Here is a 16,150-nt window from a genome sequence, read left to right as displayed (position 1 = left end):
TGCTAGTCGACTTAAGCTAGTTAATTCAAGTGCTTAAAATGATAGAAATATAATTTACATGCAAAGAGCGCCTGCAACCGAAAAAGAACAGAAAAAATCCACAAATGCAACTTTCTTGTTGACGTTGCACAATGCTATAAATATATATATATATATATATATATATATATATATTTATTTATAATATATATATATATTTATTTATTTATAATATATATGTGCATATATATCTGTTCTTATCATGGTAATTAGACGATTCAACCGACTTTTATGAGCTTGAGGTGAATAAACATGTTTTTGTGTTATTTTACAGCTTGGAAATCAAGTTTATTTATTTTTCTCGTTTGTTGAATTTTCAGATTAAAGATGAAACAATTTTTTTTTTGAAAATTATAATTAATCAAAGTATATAATATGTATGGATAGTTGGCATAAGTCCGAGCATTCTTCTTTAAACTTCGAAACTGATATACGCTACCAATATAAACTATGCAAAACTTCAGACTTTATATATATACACATATGTATATATATCTACGAAATTTATCAGTACACAACAAAACTATATATACCTGAGCAACTAAACTAACCAATCAAAAAAAAAAGCAAAAATAGAAAGAACAAAATTATAAAAACACATTGCGCAAATTAAAAATATAATCATAAAAGATATACAATTTAAAAAAGAAAAAGTTCAGGGGTTGGTTGTTTAAAGGTGGATAAAGCTGAGATGTTGGATTAGATATAAATATTTAAAGTAATTTGTGGCTCTCTCTCTCGCCTTGAGAACCAGTTACACTTTTTAAGTCTCTACAAACGACTGTTTAGTTAAAAAAAAAAGATTGGGCTTAAAATATAAATGATTTTATATATGTATATATATATATATATATAATATGCAATATGCAACGTCAATTTTAAAGTGTGTTTGTTGCCTAAAATTGATAACTACTTCGGCTGCTGTTGCTGGGATCTGGGTCTGATTAGCGACGCTGTTGCCGCTTGCGCCGCTTGAGGAACACATAGGAGGAATTGAGCTCTTGGTGTCTCGCCTCCTTTTTCGAGGTGGGCAGCCGTTTGTTGGCCAATGTGGCCACCGTCGCCGTTGTTGCCGTCGCCGCCGTCGACAGCCAGGGTAGTATGAAATGTTCGCGTTGCAATCGTGGATACATCATATTCTCACCAAATGCCTGAACGGGCACCTCGCTCACAAACTGTATGATCTCAATGTCCTCGGGCAGTGGATAGAATGTCGATGTGGGCAATGGTGGCAACGGCACCAGCACCTCATCCTGATTGTGTCGCTGACGCAACGCTTCAATTTTATTCTGTTCTTGATTGTAGCGTGCATCGCGTTTTTTACGCTCAATCTCCTCTCGCACATATTTGTCGTGACGATGCTCGAAGGCATCGTTGCTCATCGGTTCGATTTCTTTGTCATCGGAACTGCGACGCAAACTGATCATTTTCCACTTGGGTATCTCGAGACTGGGATTATCGGCGAGCAGTTCGTCGGCTTCCTCCAAAAAGAATTCGTTGTCGCAGTGGAACTCTTGATCCTCCCACGACCGTGTCGTATATGGCTGCAAAGATTTGCGTAATCTGGACGTGCTGCTCCGATTGCTGATTGTCTTATTATTATTATTATTGTTACTATTATTATTATTATTATTATTGGATGCCAGCGGTCGCTTTCGTTTGCCACTAGACTCAGGCGTTGTAGGCGTCTCTATTATGGTTGTTGCTGCTGCTGGCGTTGCTGCTATTGTTGTTGTTGTACTGGTTTGGTTCTTGAGTCCTCGCAGGCGGGGAGATGTGGATGTGGATGTAGCAGCATTTGTGGGCGGTGGCGTCGGCGCTGGCGTCATGGCTGTTGAGGAGCCACCAATTGTTGTCGTTGGCTGCGGAAGTGGCGGATAGATGAGACTGTAATTGCTACCCATATTGATGTCCATGGGTGAACGCTTCAGGCGCTCCAGTGGCGGGTGTTGGGCCATCATGCTTTTGTATTGAGTCTGCAAGCGTTCGTGCTGCTTCTGCAGATGTTCGTGCAGGCGTCGCACAATCGTCTCCTCATCGACATTGGGCTCCTCCTCCTCCTCTTCCTCCTTGTCCGCTTTCTGCTCCTGCTTCTTATCTGACTGCTGTTCCGCCTGCTTCTTCACATCTGTCTGCACCTCTGAGATCAACGTGCTGTCCATTTTTTGGTGTTGTTCGTTGAGCAGTTCTTGTCGTTCCCTATTCCGTTCCCTGATCTTTTGCAGTTCGATCTTCTTTTTCTGTTCGCGTTCCCGTTTCTTTTGCTCGATCAGCTGTTTCCGCTTCTTCTCCTGAATTCGCTTCTTCTGCTCAGCACGCACCACCTCCTGCAAATTGCGCTGCGCTCGCTCTTTCTTATTCAGTTCTTCTTGGCGTTCCAACGCCTGACGTTGCCTTAGTGCCTCCGCCTCCACCGCTAGCTTTTGCACCTTCTCCTGCGCCAGTTGCTCTTGCTCCCTTTGTTTTTCGAGCTCCTCCTGCTCCTGTAGCAGCTGTTGTTGTTGACGCTCCCTTTCTCGCTCCTGCTCCTTTTCCAGCTTCCACTTTTTCTGCTCTAACTGTCTCTGTTGTTGTTCTCTCTCCTCCTCCTCCTCCGGTTTCACTTCCATTTCAAACGGTTTAACCGCATGTCGCAGACGTTCAGGTTCCAGCTCCTGACGTTGCCTTAGCGCCGCCTCCTCCACCTTCGCCTCCTGTTCTTGCTTTTGCAGCTCCAGTTCGTGCTGATTGATCTTCTCCTGCTCCAGTTGGTCTCCTTCCCTTTGTTTTTCGCGCTGCTTCTGTTGTTGTTCTCTCTTCTCCTCCTCCTCCTCCTGCTTCAGTTGCACTTCAAGCTGCTCTGCCTCATGCCGCAGCCGTTCCTGTTCCTGCTCCTGCAACGCTGGCTTGGCCAACATGCCTTTATAATTTGCTACAATTTCGTTGCCCAATGTTGAATTCTCCAGTGTGGGCAACTTTCGTATGACCTGCTGTTGATTAACTCGAGTTCGGGCAAAGGTTCTTGGCCCCTTTTTGCTGGGTTTCAGTTTCTGTGATACATCCATTGTTGAGTCCACTACAGTTGGCATTAGAATTTCGGATTGCGATTGCGCCTGGAGCAGTGCATTGACAACTTCATCCTCAGCGGCATTCGATTGGAGTTGTTGTTGTTGCTGTGGCTGGTTGGGAGACTGATTGCTGTCAAAGAGACGCAGCTGTTGCGGTTTAATGCCCAAACGGCGCTAAAAAATAAAAACCAAAGAGGTTAGTAACAGATGCTTATGGAAATATATATATAGCAGCCACTCACAAGTTTCTCAATGTCCACATAATGTCCAACGACCAATGTGTGACCATTGTTAATGCCATCATCAGTGGCCAATACCTGCTGCTCCGCCTCTTCGGTGATCAGTTCCTCCTCGGCGCCAATAATCGTTTCAGTCATGCCAACCATTCCATCGTGATAGATATGCTCATCATGCAATTGCTCCTCCTCTTCCAAGAAGACACCTTCGTGCTCCTGCTGTTCCTCATCAATTTGCAACTCAGTTTCTTCCGTTTCCTCATCCTGTTCTTCATGTTCCTGTTTCTCCTGCTCCTCTTGCAGCTGCAGACTGGATGATTCTTGATGGACGCGATGCAGTATAATGGTGCTAATCTTTTTGCCACCATTGAAACCACGCGCTTTGATGTGACCTAATGCTGGCGTCGTCGGTGGCAATTCTGTGACCGATGTGACAATCACATTTGGCTGCTTTCGTGGCAGCGGCGGAGGCTGCGCCGCTGCTGCTGCTACATGTGCCTGTGGTGGGGTATGGCAATGATGCATTGGCTCCATGACCAACACATCCTGCTGTACCTGCACCTGTTGCTGCTGTACCTGTAGCTGCTCCAGCAACACCTGCTGCTGCTCCGCCTCCGTCTGCGTTTGCGTCTCCACAAAGCAGGGCAGTTTCGCCTTGGGCGCCTCATCTTCATTTGCGGAACGTTTGCTGCTGCGACGCCGCTGATTGCGCAGCTCCTCCACTGTCTGCCCCAGCATGGCAATCTGTTGCAGTAGTTCCTGTTTTTGGGCGAGTAACGTTTCGATGCGTAAATTCTTCTCGTCCAGCAACTGGTTCTTCTTCTCCAGCTTGTCCGCTTGCTCCTGCAACAGATTCACATGCAACACAATCATACGCTTCAGATTGTTATTGTCCACAATCAAAGTGACGACATCTGTATTATTGCTACTCTTGGCCCTTTCTGGCGCTTGTGCTGGTGGTGCGGGTTGTTCGGCTGCGCGATGCAGCCAGTGTGCACGCCACGGTGGCTGTGGGTGCTTATAGTAATTGGCGGCGCCACCAATGCCAACATTATTATTGTGATTGCCGTAGCTGCTGTAATTGTATGCTTTGTACGGCTGCTTGTAGCTGGAGCGGGGCATGTGTTGAGCGTATGGCGGGGCATCCATGTAGCCATCGTTGCCGCCACCGCATCCTCCCCCTCTCTGCTGCTGATAGTATGTCGACCATTTATAGCGCGGATCCATTTCGTTTGTTTTGTTCACAAAGCGTTGCTCATAATTTTATTTGGGTTGTTGATTTGTTTTTGAGTCTCAGTATTCACCACGAAACACGAACGGCAACAACAACCTTTTTTTTGGACAGCCGCAGCTGATGGGCACTAAAAATGCGTAAATGCGCTCAAATTCACCACACTCGATTTTTTTCTTTTTTTTTCTCCTGATATCAATTTTTCGCAGAATTTTCGTTTTTGCAATGTTTTAGCGTGTTTACCGCATTGACATTATGTTAAGTGGCAACAATAGTTGGTCAGTTTACCATGAAATTGATTTTAAAATACTTGTTTCATTTGTTAGCGCTGTTTTTGTGAATTATGCAGATTTAATAAACTGGCCCGAAAAAAAGCATTTCAGAAGTATGGCGTTAGACTGGTGTTGCCAGGCCACACAAAGGCAGGGTTGCTAAATAATGCCACGCTGCCAACGCTGCTAGTTTTCACAACATGTAACACCTTGAAAATTTTATCTTTTAACAAAATATACTTTAAATATTCATATTTAGTGTGTATAATGTAATTTAATTGTAATTTTACAGCGATCACGCACAAAAATTATGTAACAAAGAGACGGCTTGCACGGTACAGGTTGGCAGCTCTACGAAAAGTGTGCACGTAAGCGTGTGAATGGCACTGGCAAAAAGCAGAAAAATGGCGCCAAATCAGCTTGATATTCCACAGTACAGTGTCATTTTGTGTGCTAAATATCTTATAATCCGTAATGGCATCCATGTTTGGTGATGATGGTGTTGACGACTTGTTCAACGATAACATTGCCAACGACAATGAAGATGAGCTACCCAGCGATGGCGAAGCAAATGCCGGCGAAAATCTGTTCGGCGATGACGAAGATGCTCCTAATGCGGATGGCGCCGTCGAAGAAGGCGTTGAAGCTGTCAAAGTAGAGCCTAAGAAGCGAGCAGTGCGCAATCCACGTCCCCGTCTCACCGTTGACACACTGCGCGGTCCGCGTGGCTTGCACACAATGGAACACTATTTCAAGGATATCAAATACAAAGGCAAGGGACACGAAAAAGCCGATCTGGATGAGATTTTAAGGCGATTGCAGCACTGGGGCCATCGCATGTATCCCAATTATACGTTCGACGATGTGCTGAACAACATCGAGCGACTGGGCAAAAAGAAACCGTTGCAAGTGCATATGGCACGCTATCGCATGGGCCAATTGGACGATCTTCTCGAGCAGCAGCAGCAAGCAAGCGAGCTCCACGACAATGCCAATGATGAGGATAATGATAATAATATCGACGCGGAGCCCTTCGACGAGTTCGATGCACTGCTGGGCGAACAGATTGCCATGTCAAAACTGGCACCGCGAACACCGGCAGCAGTTAATCGACACAACAATCTATCCACGACGAGCAGCTCGCTGGTGACACCCTCATTCTCACGCAATGCCATTGTGTCCACGCCATATTCTACAGCTCCACCCGGTCAGCCGACTCCCAACGATAATATAAGCGATTATGGTGAACCATTGCCAGCGACGCCAATATTATCAGCAGAGCAAATGGCGCGCATTGCGGAGAATCGTCGACTGGCCCAGGAACGTTTGCGGGCCAAGCAAATAGAGGCGTTGCCAGTTAAATAGTTGCATAGTTAATACTAATTTATTGTTGTCATAAATTAAGATTCGTAGAAATAATAGATATATATGTATAAACATTTATGAACACGATCGAGAGCTTAATATAAATACTTTCGGGTTAATTTCATAAATTATATCAAGTGGTTTGATTGGCTGGATTGAGTGCATCAAGCATAATCTCATGGTACAGGCGTGTTGTGCTGCTTATCTAAACAATAATCAATTCATTTTTTTTAGGTGGTAAAGCGCATTGCAACGCGTGGCAGGATTTCAGCGAGGCCTTTGGCACCCTTAAGTACCATAGCAAATATGTTCATTGCACACAATTCCGCGTTCGATGCTGACAACGAACCATCGGTAGTGGTGGGCCCATCTTCGTCCTGTTTGACCGCTTCGCGAATGACGTGGAGGAGGCGCTGATAGAGGAAAGACTGGCGATATATAGGCTTGGAGAGGCTGAGATGATCGTCTTTGAGCAGAAAGAAATCGCCGAAATCGATGCGCGACGATTCGGCGGTCACAATGCGCAACGGAAACTTGAATGTGGTCAGCATGGTGGGTGAACCCTCAGCCACGCTGACAACATTCACGTGCCGCAGGCATGTGTGCAGACAGCCCATGAAACGGCGATGCATCTCCAACAGTTTAGGTGAATTCTCCTCCATTTCCTTCACTTCAATCGATGGCGATAATATCATTTGCATATGCTGCTTCCATTTGGCAATCGATGAACCCCGATGCGGGGTACCCAAAAAAACAATACCCTTTGTATTCTTGGCCAGCTGCTGAACTTGCGGCTCGACGGAGTCCACCGATTTGAGTAGTATCAGCTTGGTGAGTAGACCACCCATGGAATGACCAATCCATACAATTGGACGACCATTGCCCACATCCGAGGTGGCAATCCGTTCGAGCAACGTGCTTGCACGCACATCGATATGTCCCTGACCCTTCTCACAGGGACAGTACTTGGTGAAGTGGGCCGACCATTCCGTAACCGCTGACGTGTAATCAATTCCAATTATGCTGCAAATATATAATCGATATATTCTTTGGTGTGGCTGTGAGTAATCTTCAAGATTTACCGTGAGTCCGGATAGTCATCGGGCAGCCATTCCATGGGCCAGCAATTTGTGTACTCCTCGCTAGTATCCTGATTGTTCCACTCATTACCAGACACACTGAACTTGCCACAGCAATTCTCATTCGCCTCGAGCGGTACATCCGGATGCACCACCTCCCAATCCGAATCCAGCTCGGCCTCGTTGTACAGTGTCTCGACAAACTCTTTGGTTGCCGCATCGCTTATATTCAGACGTTTCTCCTCCACCTTTTTGCTGGTCTTCAACAGAGACTCTGCTTAGAATATGGAATAATTATTAACAATTAAATTAAGTCCGATTCGTTTTTAGAATACCTTTTGATTCCGTTGGTTTGGTGGCATTTGTTTTGCCTGCTTCTGTCGCCGCTGCTTGTGTTTGTGCGGGAATCAATTGTTTGGATTGCTGTTGCTTATATTGTTGTCTGTTTCCATTCCGCTTCTGCTCGCCAACGAGGAAGACGTCATCCGTTTCGCTGGTGTAGAATGCATTTTTGCCATAGAGTCCGAGTTCGGTGGGTTTGCGATCCCGCTGGCGCCACGTAATGAAAACGCCACCGAGCAGACCATGGATGAAGACAATGTCTGCTTTGGGTTTGCGTCGGGTGCGGACACGTGGATGCAATGGATATACATTGGGCGGATAAGTGAACTGATTGGGGTCATCGTGATCGAGATTGGCCATTGCCTTGGCTGAGATTACTTGCAGTCGCAAGTCCGGGCATTGTTGCCATTCCGCCAGAGCTCCTACCCAGCCGGAGGCAAAGAAATGCTCCACGGCATCGGGCACCAAGGATAGATTGGCCAGGACTTTGCATAGGGTCGATAGTGTCTCATTGTCATCGGCGAATATTTTGCGCATCTCCATTAAATGCATCAGTCCACCACCGTGTGTGATCTTGGCCGCAATTTTCGGATCCTTGGTTATGTGATGCAGAAACGAGATTATCTCTTTCAGCAAGTCCGAGTCCTGCACGGATAGCGTTATGTTTTGTTCCTGTGTGAAAAACTCAATGGGATCGTCCTGCCAGAGAATAGATTCGATTCGATTAGAGATTAGTTCTAGATTTCAAATTAGAATCGATGCTTACGAGATGATTTTGATCTGGAAAGTATTTGCTGAAGAAGTGATCGACACAGGGCGATGGACGGAGATGGGCCAACATATCATGGAGTTCGGAGAGCAGCATTTTAGGATTTTTGATGCAGCCGCGCCTTGGCACCGGCATAAACCAGCGCATATCGGCGCCACATCGTGCCAGCGAAACCGAAGTCCGAGCATCACAAATCTGGGCGAGATGACGGAAATCCCAATCCTTGAGATGATCCATGCAGATCAGTTGCTGTACTGCTTTCAACCGTTCCGCCTGACTGCCATTTTGGGCGATATTTAGCAGGCGCCAGGCAACTGAATGTTTGGCAGCCTTCCACCATTTACCAATTGGATTGATGATGACACTGATCCATTTCTTTTCGTCCTCCTGCTTCTGCTGCAGCTTCCGCATCGATTCGCGATAAATGTGATATTTAATGTAGATATATTCGGTGCGGCGCTTGTCCGGCTCCTGTTGCTTCTTGTCCACATATTGTGCGAAATATTTACGGATTTGCGGTGACTCGTAGAAAATGATGCCGGCGCTAAAAATGTGCAGCAATTAATAGTTGTTATTCTATTCTATTATTGATTGTTGTTGTTTTTGTTGACCTAAATATCAACGGTTATGCTGCCAAATATTTGTTTTGTTGTTGTTGTTTGTGCCAAACGTGTGCGATAAACAACAATAACAATAACAACTGTTGTTATTTTTAAAAAGTGGGCGCGTCAACAGTCTCAAGCAGTACTGCCAAATTGGCTTTTTTGTACAAGGCACTTCCTTGAGTGTAGCGGGAATTTTGGCAAGCGAAATAAAAGTGAAATATGCTTATCTTTCAAATAAAGATACCTCATGTAATTTGCAATTAGTGATCATACTTAAAACATAAAATTTAATTAACTTAACTATTTATTTCACTTATTAACAATACCTTTGCTTACTTTCTTAAAATGGCTTTATTTTTGTTTTTCAAAATTTGGCAACACTGATTCCGAGGCAAGGGCATCACACACGCGCGAATTTCAAATCAAAGAATAACAACAACAACCAAGATAAGAAAAACTAAATTCGCGGGGGACATGTGCGAAAACTACTGCGCACTATTTTGGCTACCGGTTTGCTTGCTTGTGTGCGTGTGTGTGTGCGTGTTAGTTTGTGAGCCAGAGGGGGGCCTTGAACAGCTGTTAAAGCAAGCGAAAGGCGACAAATTCACAACAATAACAACAACTATCGTGCTATCTCATTTTCTCAAAATCGTACGTTTGTTTTGATCGTGATGTGTTAACATGAGCAAATAACCGAAACAGCAACAACAGTTGGCAGTTGGTCAGAAAGCGCAGAATGAATAATTTTTATAGTTGCTGTAAACAAATGACGTCACAGATGCAATCGGCTGTTGTTTGACTTGAATGCGGAAGGCTTTTGAATCATTGTTTATTATTGTTTTTGTTGCTGCTGTAGGTTCACTCGCACTCGATATATTTTTAGTTTAGTGTTTCAGGGCCAAGTGGCGCCACTTGAATTTGTAATGACGAGCCCCCATTTTAATTACAGTCTTTAGGTGTAACCAGTAACATCTGTTGCTATTGGTTCTGTTGTTACAGCTGCTGCTGTTAATGTTATTTTCGTACTTACGTGGTCAGAATGCCAAGACCACCAATGAGCTTTGGAAAACGCCGTAAATTTGCTTTGATATCCTCTAATGACATTGCCTGCTGTATTTCTGTTGTGTGTAGCTTGGCAGAGCCCACTGGTAAAATTTGTCAAAGAGTTGCCAAAAGTTTACTTTGTTATTTTTTTATTTTGTTGTTGTCACAAAAAAATCACACTTTAATTTTAGATTATTAGCTCAGACTTCGAAATTATCACTTTCGACACTTTTTGAAAATTATTCAAACTGTATATTAACTTGTATCGTATTTTATTAATTAATAATTGTACTACCCCTTTGGGGATTTAATGTTTTTTTTCTTTCTTTCGAACTTCTGTGTTGTGCTTCAAGTTGTTGAATGGCTGATTTGTTTTGGTTCGTCTCTTTTATCTCTTTTTCGTAGTCGTGAGCGCTGCCACACTATCTGCCGAGAGTGAGTCGAGTGCTGCCAACTCGCTTAACTATTCGTTAATAGGGTCGTTATAAATGTCTGGTTAAATTATTAACTGGTTTTGATTCTTCGAATTTAATTCATTTAAATTTCTGAATATGCTCTTGTATATAGTCGAACGGTGTTGTAAGCTTTAGCTAATTGGTTTACACTTATAATCGGAGCAGCGTTAATCGGGCGATAAATGTTCTCTAGTGCGCATGAATTCAAGAACAACTATAATTAATCTGTAGGTGCTTTGAAATTAGATCTAAAACTAGAGTGAGAAATTAATTTAATGGAATGCCTTCAACGCTTTGAATTAATACGTGCTTTTGCCATTTTTTATTTATTAATTTTCATCCGTTTCTTAAGCGATTTAAAATTTTTAAAGTGGTATTTTGAACAGCCGCCCAATTAACATTACATGAAATGTTAAATTTGCATATGCGTCTGGGGTGCTGCTGTGCGTCTGTTATGATTTAGTATATGGCTGGTGCGCAGGGAATGTGCATGGGGATTGGTTGTCGCTTTGCGGATTTGTGTTTAGAAATTCAGCAATCGTCTTGATTTAATGTCCAATAATGAAAATACATTTTCGGGAACAATATGGCACCAAAGGCGAGGAAATACTCTATGTGACGCCGGCAGGTGAGATCCAAATTGTGTACTACGGTTCTAATTTGCTAACAATTCTAATTATGCAAACATCCATTTAAATAGATCAAAGTAATATTGTTCGCGTGCCTTTACGTGGCGATAAGCTGGTCATACAGGAAAAATTCTTGTTGTTTCGTGTGCTGCAGAATATATTTCTGCCCAAGGGCTATCCAGACTCGGTGTCCGATGATTATGTCGTCTATCAAATCTGGGACACACTGCAGGCCTTCTGCAGCACCATTTGTGGCACTCTCTGCACCCATGCCATACTGAAGGGCATCGGAGTCGGGAGTGAGAATATCAATGCATATTCCGCCACGGTCACCTGGATACTGAAGGAGGGCAGTGGCCATGTGGGACGGATATTGTTTGCCTGGTGGCAGGGTAGTCAGCTGGATGTCGATTCGAAAAAGTGGCGTTTGCGTGCCGATTTTCTAAACGATCTCGCCATGGGCATTGAAATCTATGTGCTTCCCAAATATCCACATTTTAGTACGCAAATCCTGTGTGGCTCCACGATGCTGAAAGCGATTGTAGGCGTGGCCGGTGGCGCAACACGTTCGGCGTTAACGCAACATCATGCGGTCCGTGGCAATTTGGCGGATGTTGCCTCCAAGGATAGTTCGCAGGAGACATGCGTCAATTTGGTTGCCTCGTTTGTTGGGCTCTATCTGCTCACGATGATCAAGAGCCAGGCCATGTTATATACCATTTTTTATATTGTTGTCACGCTGCATCTGTACGCGAATCTTAAAGCTGTGCGTTCCATCTGCCTGCGCACCTTCAACGAGTCCCGCTACTTAATTGCTCTGGAGGAATTCTTTCGTTCATCCCACATGCTGACACCACAACAGGTGAGAGTCTATACAAATCTTGGTTATTTGATATTCATAACTGCTTTATGTACCTGATAACTTGATAACTGTCTATATACTATAACTTGACGATTTAACTATTTCTTTAGATTGTTTTTGTTATTTATAGATAGTTTAATAAGCTATCAACAGCTTGTTGAAGCCTTATCTTAGTATATGTATATATTATATTATACCTGGCAAGGCGCTAAATTCAAATATTTAACGAATTCATTATCAATTAAAATTTCCTTGCTGCTGTTGCTAACACTTATTATAAAACATTATAGTATTTAAAGTTTGCAAAATATATGAAAATTGGTTAACAATAGTAGTATATACTACAAGTTTTAGCTTTAATGATTTCTATAGACCGTAATTTTATTGTTTTTTAAGATATTTTAATTAGGTATTATCATCTTCTTGAAAGTTAGCAATAAGTAGTATTATTATGCATTATTTATTATATTAATTATGGACACGTATTTATATTATATATAGTCAAGTTTGCTTAAATCATTTTATCTCATATCTCTTCTATCTGGATAGGTCAATAAAATGGAACGAGTGACTGTTGGCCAAACGGTATCCGTTTCACTCAATATACGTCTGGGCCTGAGTGTAAAGCATCTTATTGATGAGTATAAGAGCAGCAGTGTCATTGAGAACATTGTTTCCTCATTTGATCCGCATGAGCGCTTCATCATTGCGGAAAGCAAGAAACATTTGGGTGTCTATCTGCACTTTGATACCCGTCCGCAGGATGTGTTGAAGGCATACTTTTTTGCTGTCTCCTATCTGCAGGATCGAAATCAAATCAAGGAACAGTATTGGGACATTCAAGGCAAATGGCAGGAGTTTCTCAATCTGGCGCAAAAGGAGGGTAAGTCAAAGTGAAATTAACAAATAAATACAATTATAAACAATATTTGTATATTAACCATATAGGTTGGTTAATCCATCAACATTTGTTGCTGGTCGATGAGTATCGTTTGGATTGGAAGGCTTAGGGTCTAAGCTAATGCTCAATAACTGGACCAAACATTCAGATACATCGCTGAGATGCTTGCTTTGAACGATATTATTTGGAGTTTTTTTTTTGTTTTAAAAAAACACATTTCTCACATATCTCACATGGTAATACACATACCCTAAAACCATAATGCAAAACGTTGATACTAGCAAAAGGATAAAAATCAAGAAACTATTGCGATAATACACACTTATTTACACACACATTTAGATTTAGTCTCACGAATCTCATCTCAAAAATATTGTGAAAACAAAAAACAAACAGAAATTCGAATATACATAACGTGAACATCTTCCAACTATGTAACTCTGCCTTAGCACAAAGTAACGTTAGTAACCCGATATTCTTATAAGATATTCAGAGGGCCGTCTGAACATTTCTCAAGTATATAAGTATATAGCTTAGCCGTCTAAAACATTTTTAAATTAAAGAATAAAATGTGCTTATTTTGGACTAGAAACTTGAAAAAAAAATCATAAAAAACTCAGCAGACATATAATATCTCTATTTTGTAATAACTTACCACTTGTATATTTCGAGAGGGTACTTTTTACCAAAGTGAAAAATATCAAAACATAAAAAGAACATTTAAAAAACAAAAATCCGAAAACTACGCATCGAACGTGCAGCTTCAAATGCATTCCACAAATAATTGTACAAAGTTTTTAAGCTTAATTTTTTAAAAGACTTGTTTATTGTAAGCTTTGAATTTATTGCTTTAGGATTATATATACATACATATATATATATACATATATATGTATATATATATATTATTTGGCGATTAGCAAGTCCGTTAGCTTAGCACTAAATAACTATCTTGAAAATGCTTTTGTATAATGTGAATTAGTAGTAAAATACGCAACAGCCGCAATTGATTTTAATAGAGGAATGAATAAAGTTCTTCGAAATTTTACGCAGTAATTTAATATAAATATTTATATATATGCATTTTTAATGCTCAAAATATTATTTTTTACATTTTATTTAAAATACTTATGATTTTAACCTAACAGGGCTGTCTGCACGCGATTTGTTGTTATCGATATTTGCCGATACTGTCTATCGATAGCACTAGCGATTAGTTATTGCTTTCAATTAAAACACGTGCGCCTATTCAACGTGCTGCTGTTTGAAACAAGAAAAAGAAAACAATATTAAACGCACTGTTAACCAATGGCAGCTGTGCCGCCAGAGACGACGGTGCCAGCCGACATGGAAAAAGAAGCAATTCTTACACAGGCAGCTACAACTGAATTAGTTGTACCAGAAACAGATCCGCAAACTAGCTCAACTAAAATGGTTGACCCAGTAGCAGAGACAAAGACCACGCCTGAAATTGATGACACCAATAAAATTATGGCAGAAGTAAACAGCGAACAAGAGGCATTAATTGTAGAGACAAATACAATTTCGCAAACAGGTAAACAAATAGGAGTTGACGGATGAACTAACTCTTTGTATTGTGCTTCCTGGAATGGAACTGAAGCCAAACTGAAACGCCTAAACTTTAAATTCAAATGTTAATTATTGGTTCTTCTATGCTATTCGCAACAGAAACTGCAAGTATTTGCCCAAGCTGCCAGAGAAGAACCGGAACTAGCCAAGGAGCCCACAACAGTGCCAAATGAGCAAATTGCTGTGCATGGAATTAATCCCACGCCTCAAATCGAAGCTCAAACAGAAATGGAATGCGAAATAACAGAGTCAAGTGTGGCAAGTGTGACAAATACGCCAGAAAAAGAGTCCACATCAAATGGACTCAGTTTGTTGGCTACGTATAGCTCCGATGGGGATACAGATACGGAAACTGTACACCAAATAGACGATAGCGACAATGAGGACGATGTGGTCGAAGTGCCTGTTCCAGCAAATACTTCTACCGGTTTGCGACAGGTTGTTGCGTTGAGCTCTGGTAGCTCTGAAAGCAGCAGCGACTCGGATTCGGAGGGTGAGTATCTTACTGTGCTGCGCAAGAAGATCGATAAACGCATCAATACGGAGGAAATCGACGAGGAAGATGACGATGAGGATGAGGATGGCACACGTCCCACACATCGCCGTCAGCCGCCCAAGGTGCGTGGTGAAATGACGTTGGATGAGTTGCCACCAATTGATCAACTAGAGATTACGGTGCCAGAGGATGAGTGCATTGAGCTGGGCAAGGTGCAATCGATTGTTGATCAACTGGTGTTGGTCAGCGTGCTGCCAAATTCGATGTTGTTCGATCTGGACACTGTTCTGTTTCTGGAGAAAGGCCGCAAAGTGCTTGGCCAGGTGTTCGATGTGCTCGGCCAGGTGGCCGATCCGCTCTACTGTGTACGCTTCAACACCAATCAACAAATCAAGGATCGAGGCATTAACATTGGCGACATTGTCTATTGTGCCCCGCAAACGGAGCACACCCAGTTCGTTATATTATCGAAGCTGATGCAGGTGCGCGGCTCAGATGCATCGTGGGAGCATGATGTGGAGCCGCCGGCTCGTTTCATTGACTACTCCGATGATGAGGAGGAACGCGAAGCCCGCTGGGAGCAACGCAAAAAGCGTCAACGTGAGCGCACCAATTCCACAGACTCTGTGGAAACGGTGGCCACTACCAACACGGAGTCAACGGAGTTGGCGCCCCGCCAACGTGGACGTCGCGGCCAACGAGACAGTCGACATTCGAGCAATTTCCAAAATGGCAACCAGCCTCAACAGCAGCAGCAGCAACGGCAACAGCAGCAGAGTCCAGCTCGGGATACACAGTACAACTATCATCCCAGCTATAATCCTGGTAGCTGGCACTCCAACTACTATCACAATTATCATCCGCCGGCGGCCAACTTTAATATGATGCCTGGCATGGCGTTTCCCATGCCCCAACATGGCTATGGTTATATGCAGCCACCGCCACATCCCTATGGAATGCCGCCACCGCATGCGATGGCCATGGCAATGCCACCACCCCATATGTATCATCCACATGCGCCGCCTCAGCAGCCATCCTACAACCAGCACCAACAGCCGCCCAATTCAGGCAATTAGATTAAGACTAGAGATACGTTTAACAGACATGATTATAATTTCTACCTATAGAACATGACTTATGATTAATTAAAAACTTATACAAAAAATAAGAAAATGTTTGTTATTTTTT

General features: G+C 42.7%; 5 protein-coding genes across 6 annotated transcripts; 3 read left to right on the top strand and 2 right to left on the bottom strand.

Moving 5' to 3' along the window:
• Nucleotides 1–228: 228 nt before the first annotated feature.
• On the bottom strand, nucleotides 229–4,957 carry LOC6561560 (protein male-specific lethal-1). Its single transcript, XM_001989187.3, has 2 exons — nucleotides 3,329–4,957; nucleotides 229–3,260 (listed from the first exon to the last, which is right to left on the bottom strand). Exons 1-2 carry the CDS (start codon nucleotides 4,547–4,549, stop codon nucleotides 984–986), a joined length of 3,498 nt encoding a protein of 1,165 aa, XP_001989223.1. The 5' UTR covers nucleotides 4,550–4,957; the 3' UTR covers nucleotides 229–983.
• Nucleotides 4,958–5,157: 200 nt separating this feature from the next.
• Nucleotides 5,158–6,250, top strand: LOC6561561 (protein TIPIN homolog). Its single transcript, XM_001989188.3, has one exon. The coding sequence runs from the start codon at nucleotides 5,300–5,302 to the stop codon at nucleotides 6,188–6,190; it is 891 nt and encodes a 296-aa protein (XP_001989224.1). The 5' UTR covers nucleotides 5,158–5,299; the 3' UTR covers nucleotides 6,191–6,250.
• Nucleotides 6,183–10,393, bottom strand: LOC6561562 (protein SERAC1). 2 transcript variants are annotated; one of them, XM_001989189.2, is made up of 5 exons: nucleotides 10,016–10,393; nucleotides 8,378–8,924; nucleotides 7,605–8,310; nucleotides 7,273–7,543; nucleotides 6,183–7,213 (listed from the first exon to the last, which is right to left on the bottom strand). In XM_001989189.2, the coding sequence occupies exons 1-5, from the start codon at nucleotides 10,087–10,089 to the stop codon at nucleotides 6,421–6,423; spliced, it is 2,391 nt and encodes a 796-aa protein (XP_001989225.1). In that variant the 5' UTR covers nucleotides 10,090–10,393; the 3' UTR covers nucleotides 6,183–6,420. The 2 variants fall into 2 exon arrangements, with proteins under 2 accessions (XP_001989225.1, XP_032591988.1); XM_032736097.2 differs by having other exon boundaries at nucleotides 7,273–7,546; nucleotides 10,016–10,386.
• A 576-nt stretch (nucleotides 10,394–10,969) lies between these two features.
• Nucleotides 10,970–13,461, top strand: LOC6561563 (RUS family member 1). Its single transcript, XM_001989190.2, has 4 exons — nucleotides 10,970–11,112; nucleotides 11,185–11,975; nucleotides 12,525–12,858; nucleotides 12,924–13,461. The coding sequence occupies exons 1-4, from the start codon at nucleotides 11,046–11,048 to the stop codon at nucleotides 12,983–12,985; spliced, it is 1,254 nt and encodes a 417-aa protein (XP_001989226.1). The 5' UTR covers nucleotides 10,970–11,045; the 3' UTR covers nucleotides 12,986–13,461.
• A 642-nt stretch (nucleotides 13,462–14,103) lies between these two features.
• Nucleotides 14,104–16,135, top strand: LOC6561564 (H/ACA ribonucleoprotein complex non-core subunit NAF1). Its single transcript, XM_032736653.1, has 2 exons — nucleotides 14,104–14,431; nucleotides 14,566–16,135. The coding sequence occupies exon 2, from the start codon at nucleotides 14,695–14,697 to the stop codon at nucleotides 16,036–16,038; it is 1,344 nt and encodes a 447-aa protein (XP_032592544.1). The 5' UTR covers nucleotides 14,104–14,431; nucleotides 14,566–14,694; the 3' UTR covers nucleotides 16,039–16,135.
• Nucleotides 16,136–16,150: the final 15 nt, after the last annotated feature.

The sequence above is a fragment of the Drosophila grimshawi genome, unplaced genomic scaffold (genome assembly GCF_018153295.1).
Source record: "Drosophila grimshawi isolate 15287-2541.00 unplaced genomic scaffold, ASM1815329v1 contig_1377, whole genome shotgun sequence".
Taxonomy (NCBI): Eukaryota; Metazoa; Arthropoda; class Insecta; order Diptera; family Drosophilidae; genus Drosophila; species Drosophila grimshawi.
This window is presented reverse-complemented; position numbering and strand designations above follow the sequence as displayed.

What these genes read in the sequence shown, in the direction of transcription:
- LOC6561560 (XM_001989187.3), bottom strand. Translation starts at nt 4,549, where the DNA reads ATGGATCCGCGCTATAAATGGTCGACATACTATCAGCAGCAGAGAGGG. An exon ending in ATGTGGACATTGAGAAACTT is followed by an intron (nt 3,261 to 3,328) that starts GTGAGTGGCTGC and finishes TTTATTTTTTAG; the next exon opens with CGCCGTTTGGGCATTAAACC.
- LOC6561561 (XM_001989188.3), top strand. Translation starts at nt 5,300, where the DNA reads ATGGCATCCATGTTTGGTGATGATGGTGTTGACGACTTGTTCAACGAT.
- LOC6561562 (XM_032736097.2), bottom strand. Translation starts at nt 10,089, where the DNA reads ATGTCATTAGAGGATATCAAAGCAAATTTACGGCGTTTTCCAAAGCTC. An exon ending in GGTCTTGGCATTCTGACCAC is followed by an intron (nt 8,925 to 10,015) that starts GTAAGTACGAAA and finishes GCACATTTTTAG; the next exon opens with CGCCGGCATCATTTTCTACG. An exon ending in GATGACTATCCGGACTCACG is followed by an intron (nt 7,214 to 7,272) that starts GTAAATCTTGAA and finishes ATATATTTGCAG; the next exon opens with CATAATTGGAATTGATTACA.
- LOC6561563 (XM_001989190.2), top strand. Translation starts at nt 11,046, where the DNA reads ATGAAAATACATTTTCGGGAACAATATGGCACCAAAGGCGAGGAAATA. An exon ending in ACTCTATGTGACGCCGGCAG is followed by an intron (nt 11,113 to 11,184) that starts GTGAGATCCAAA and finishes CCATTTAAATAG; the next exon opens with ATCAAAGTAATATTGTTCGC. An exon ending in ACATGCTGACACCACAACAG is followed by an intron (nt 11,976 to 12,524) that starts GTGAGAGTCTAT and finishes CTATCTGGATAG; the next exon opens with GTCAATAAAATGGAACGAGT.
- LOC6561564 (XM_032736653.1), top strand. Translation starts at nt 14,695, where the DNA reads ATGGAATGCGAAATAACAGAGTCAAGTGTGGCAAGTGTGACAAATACG.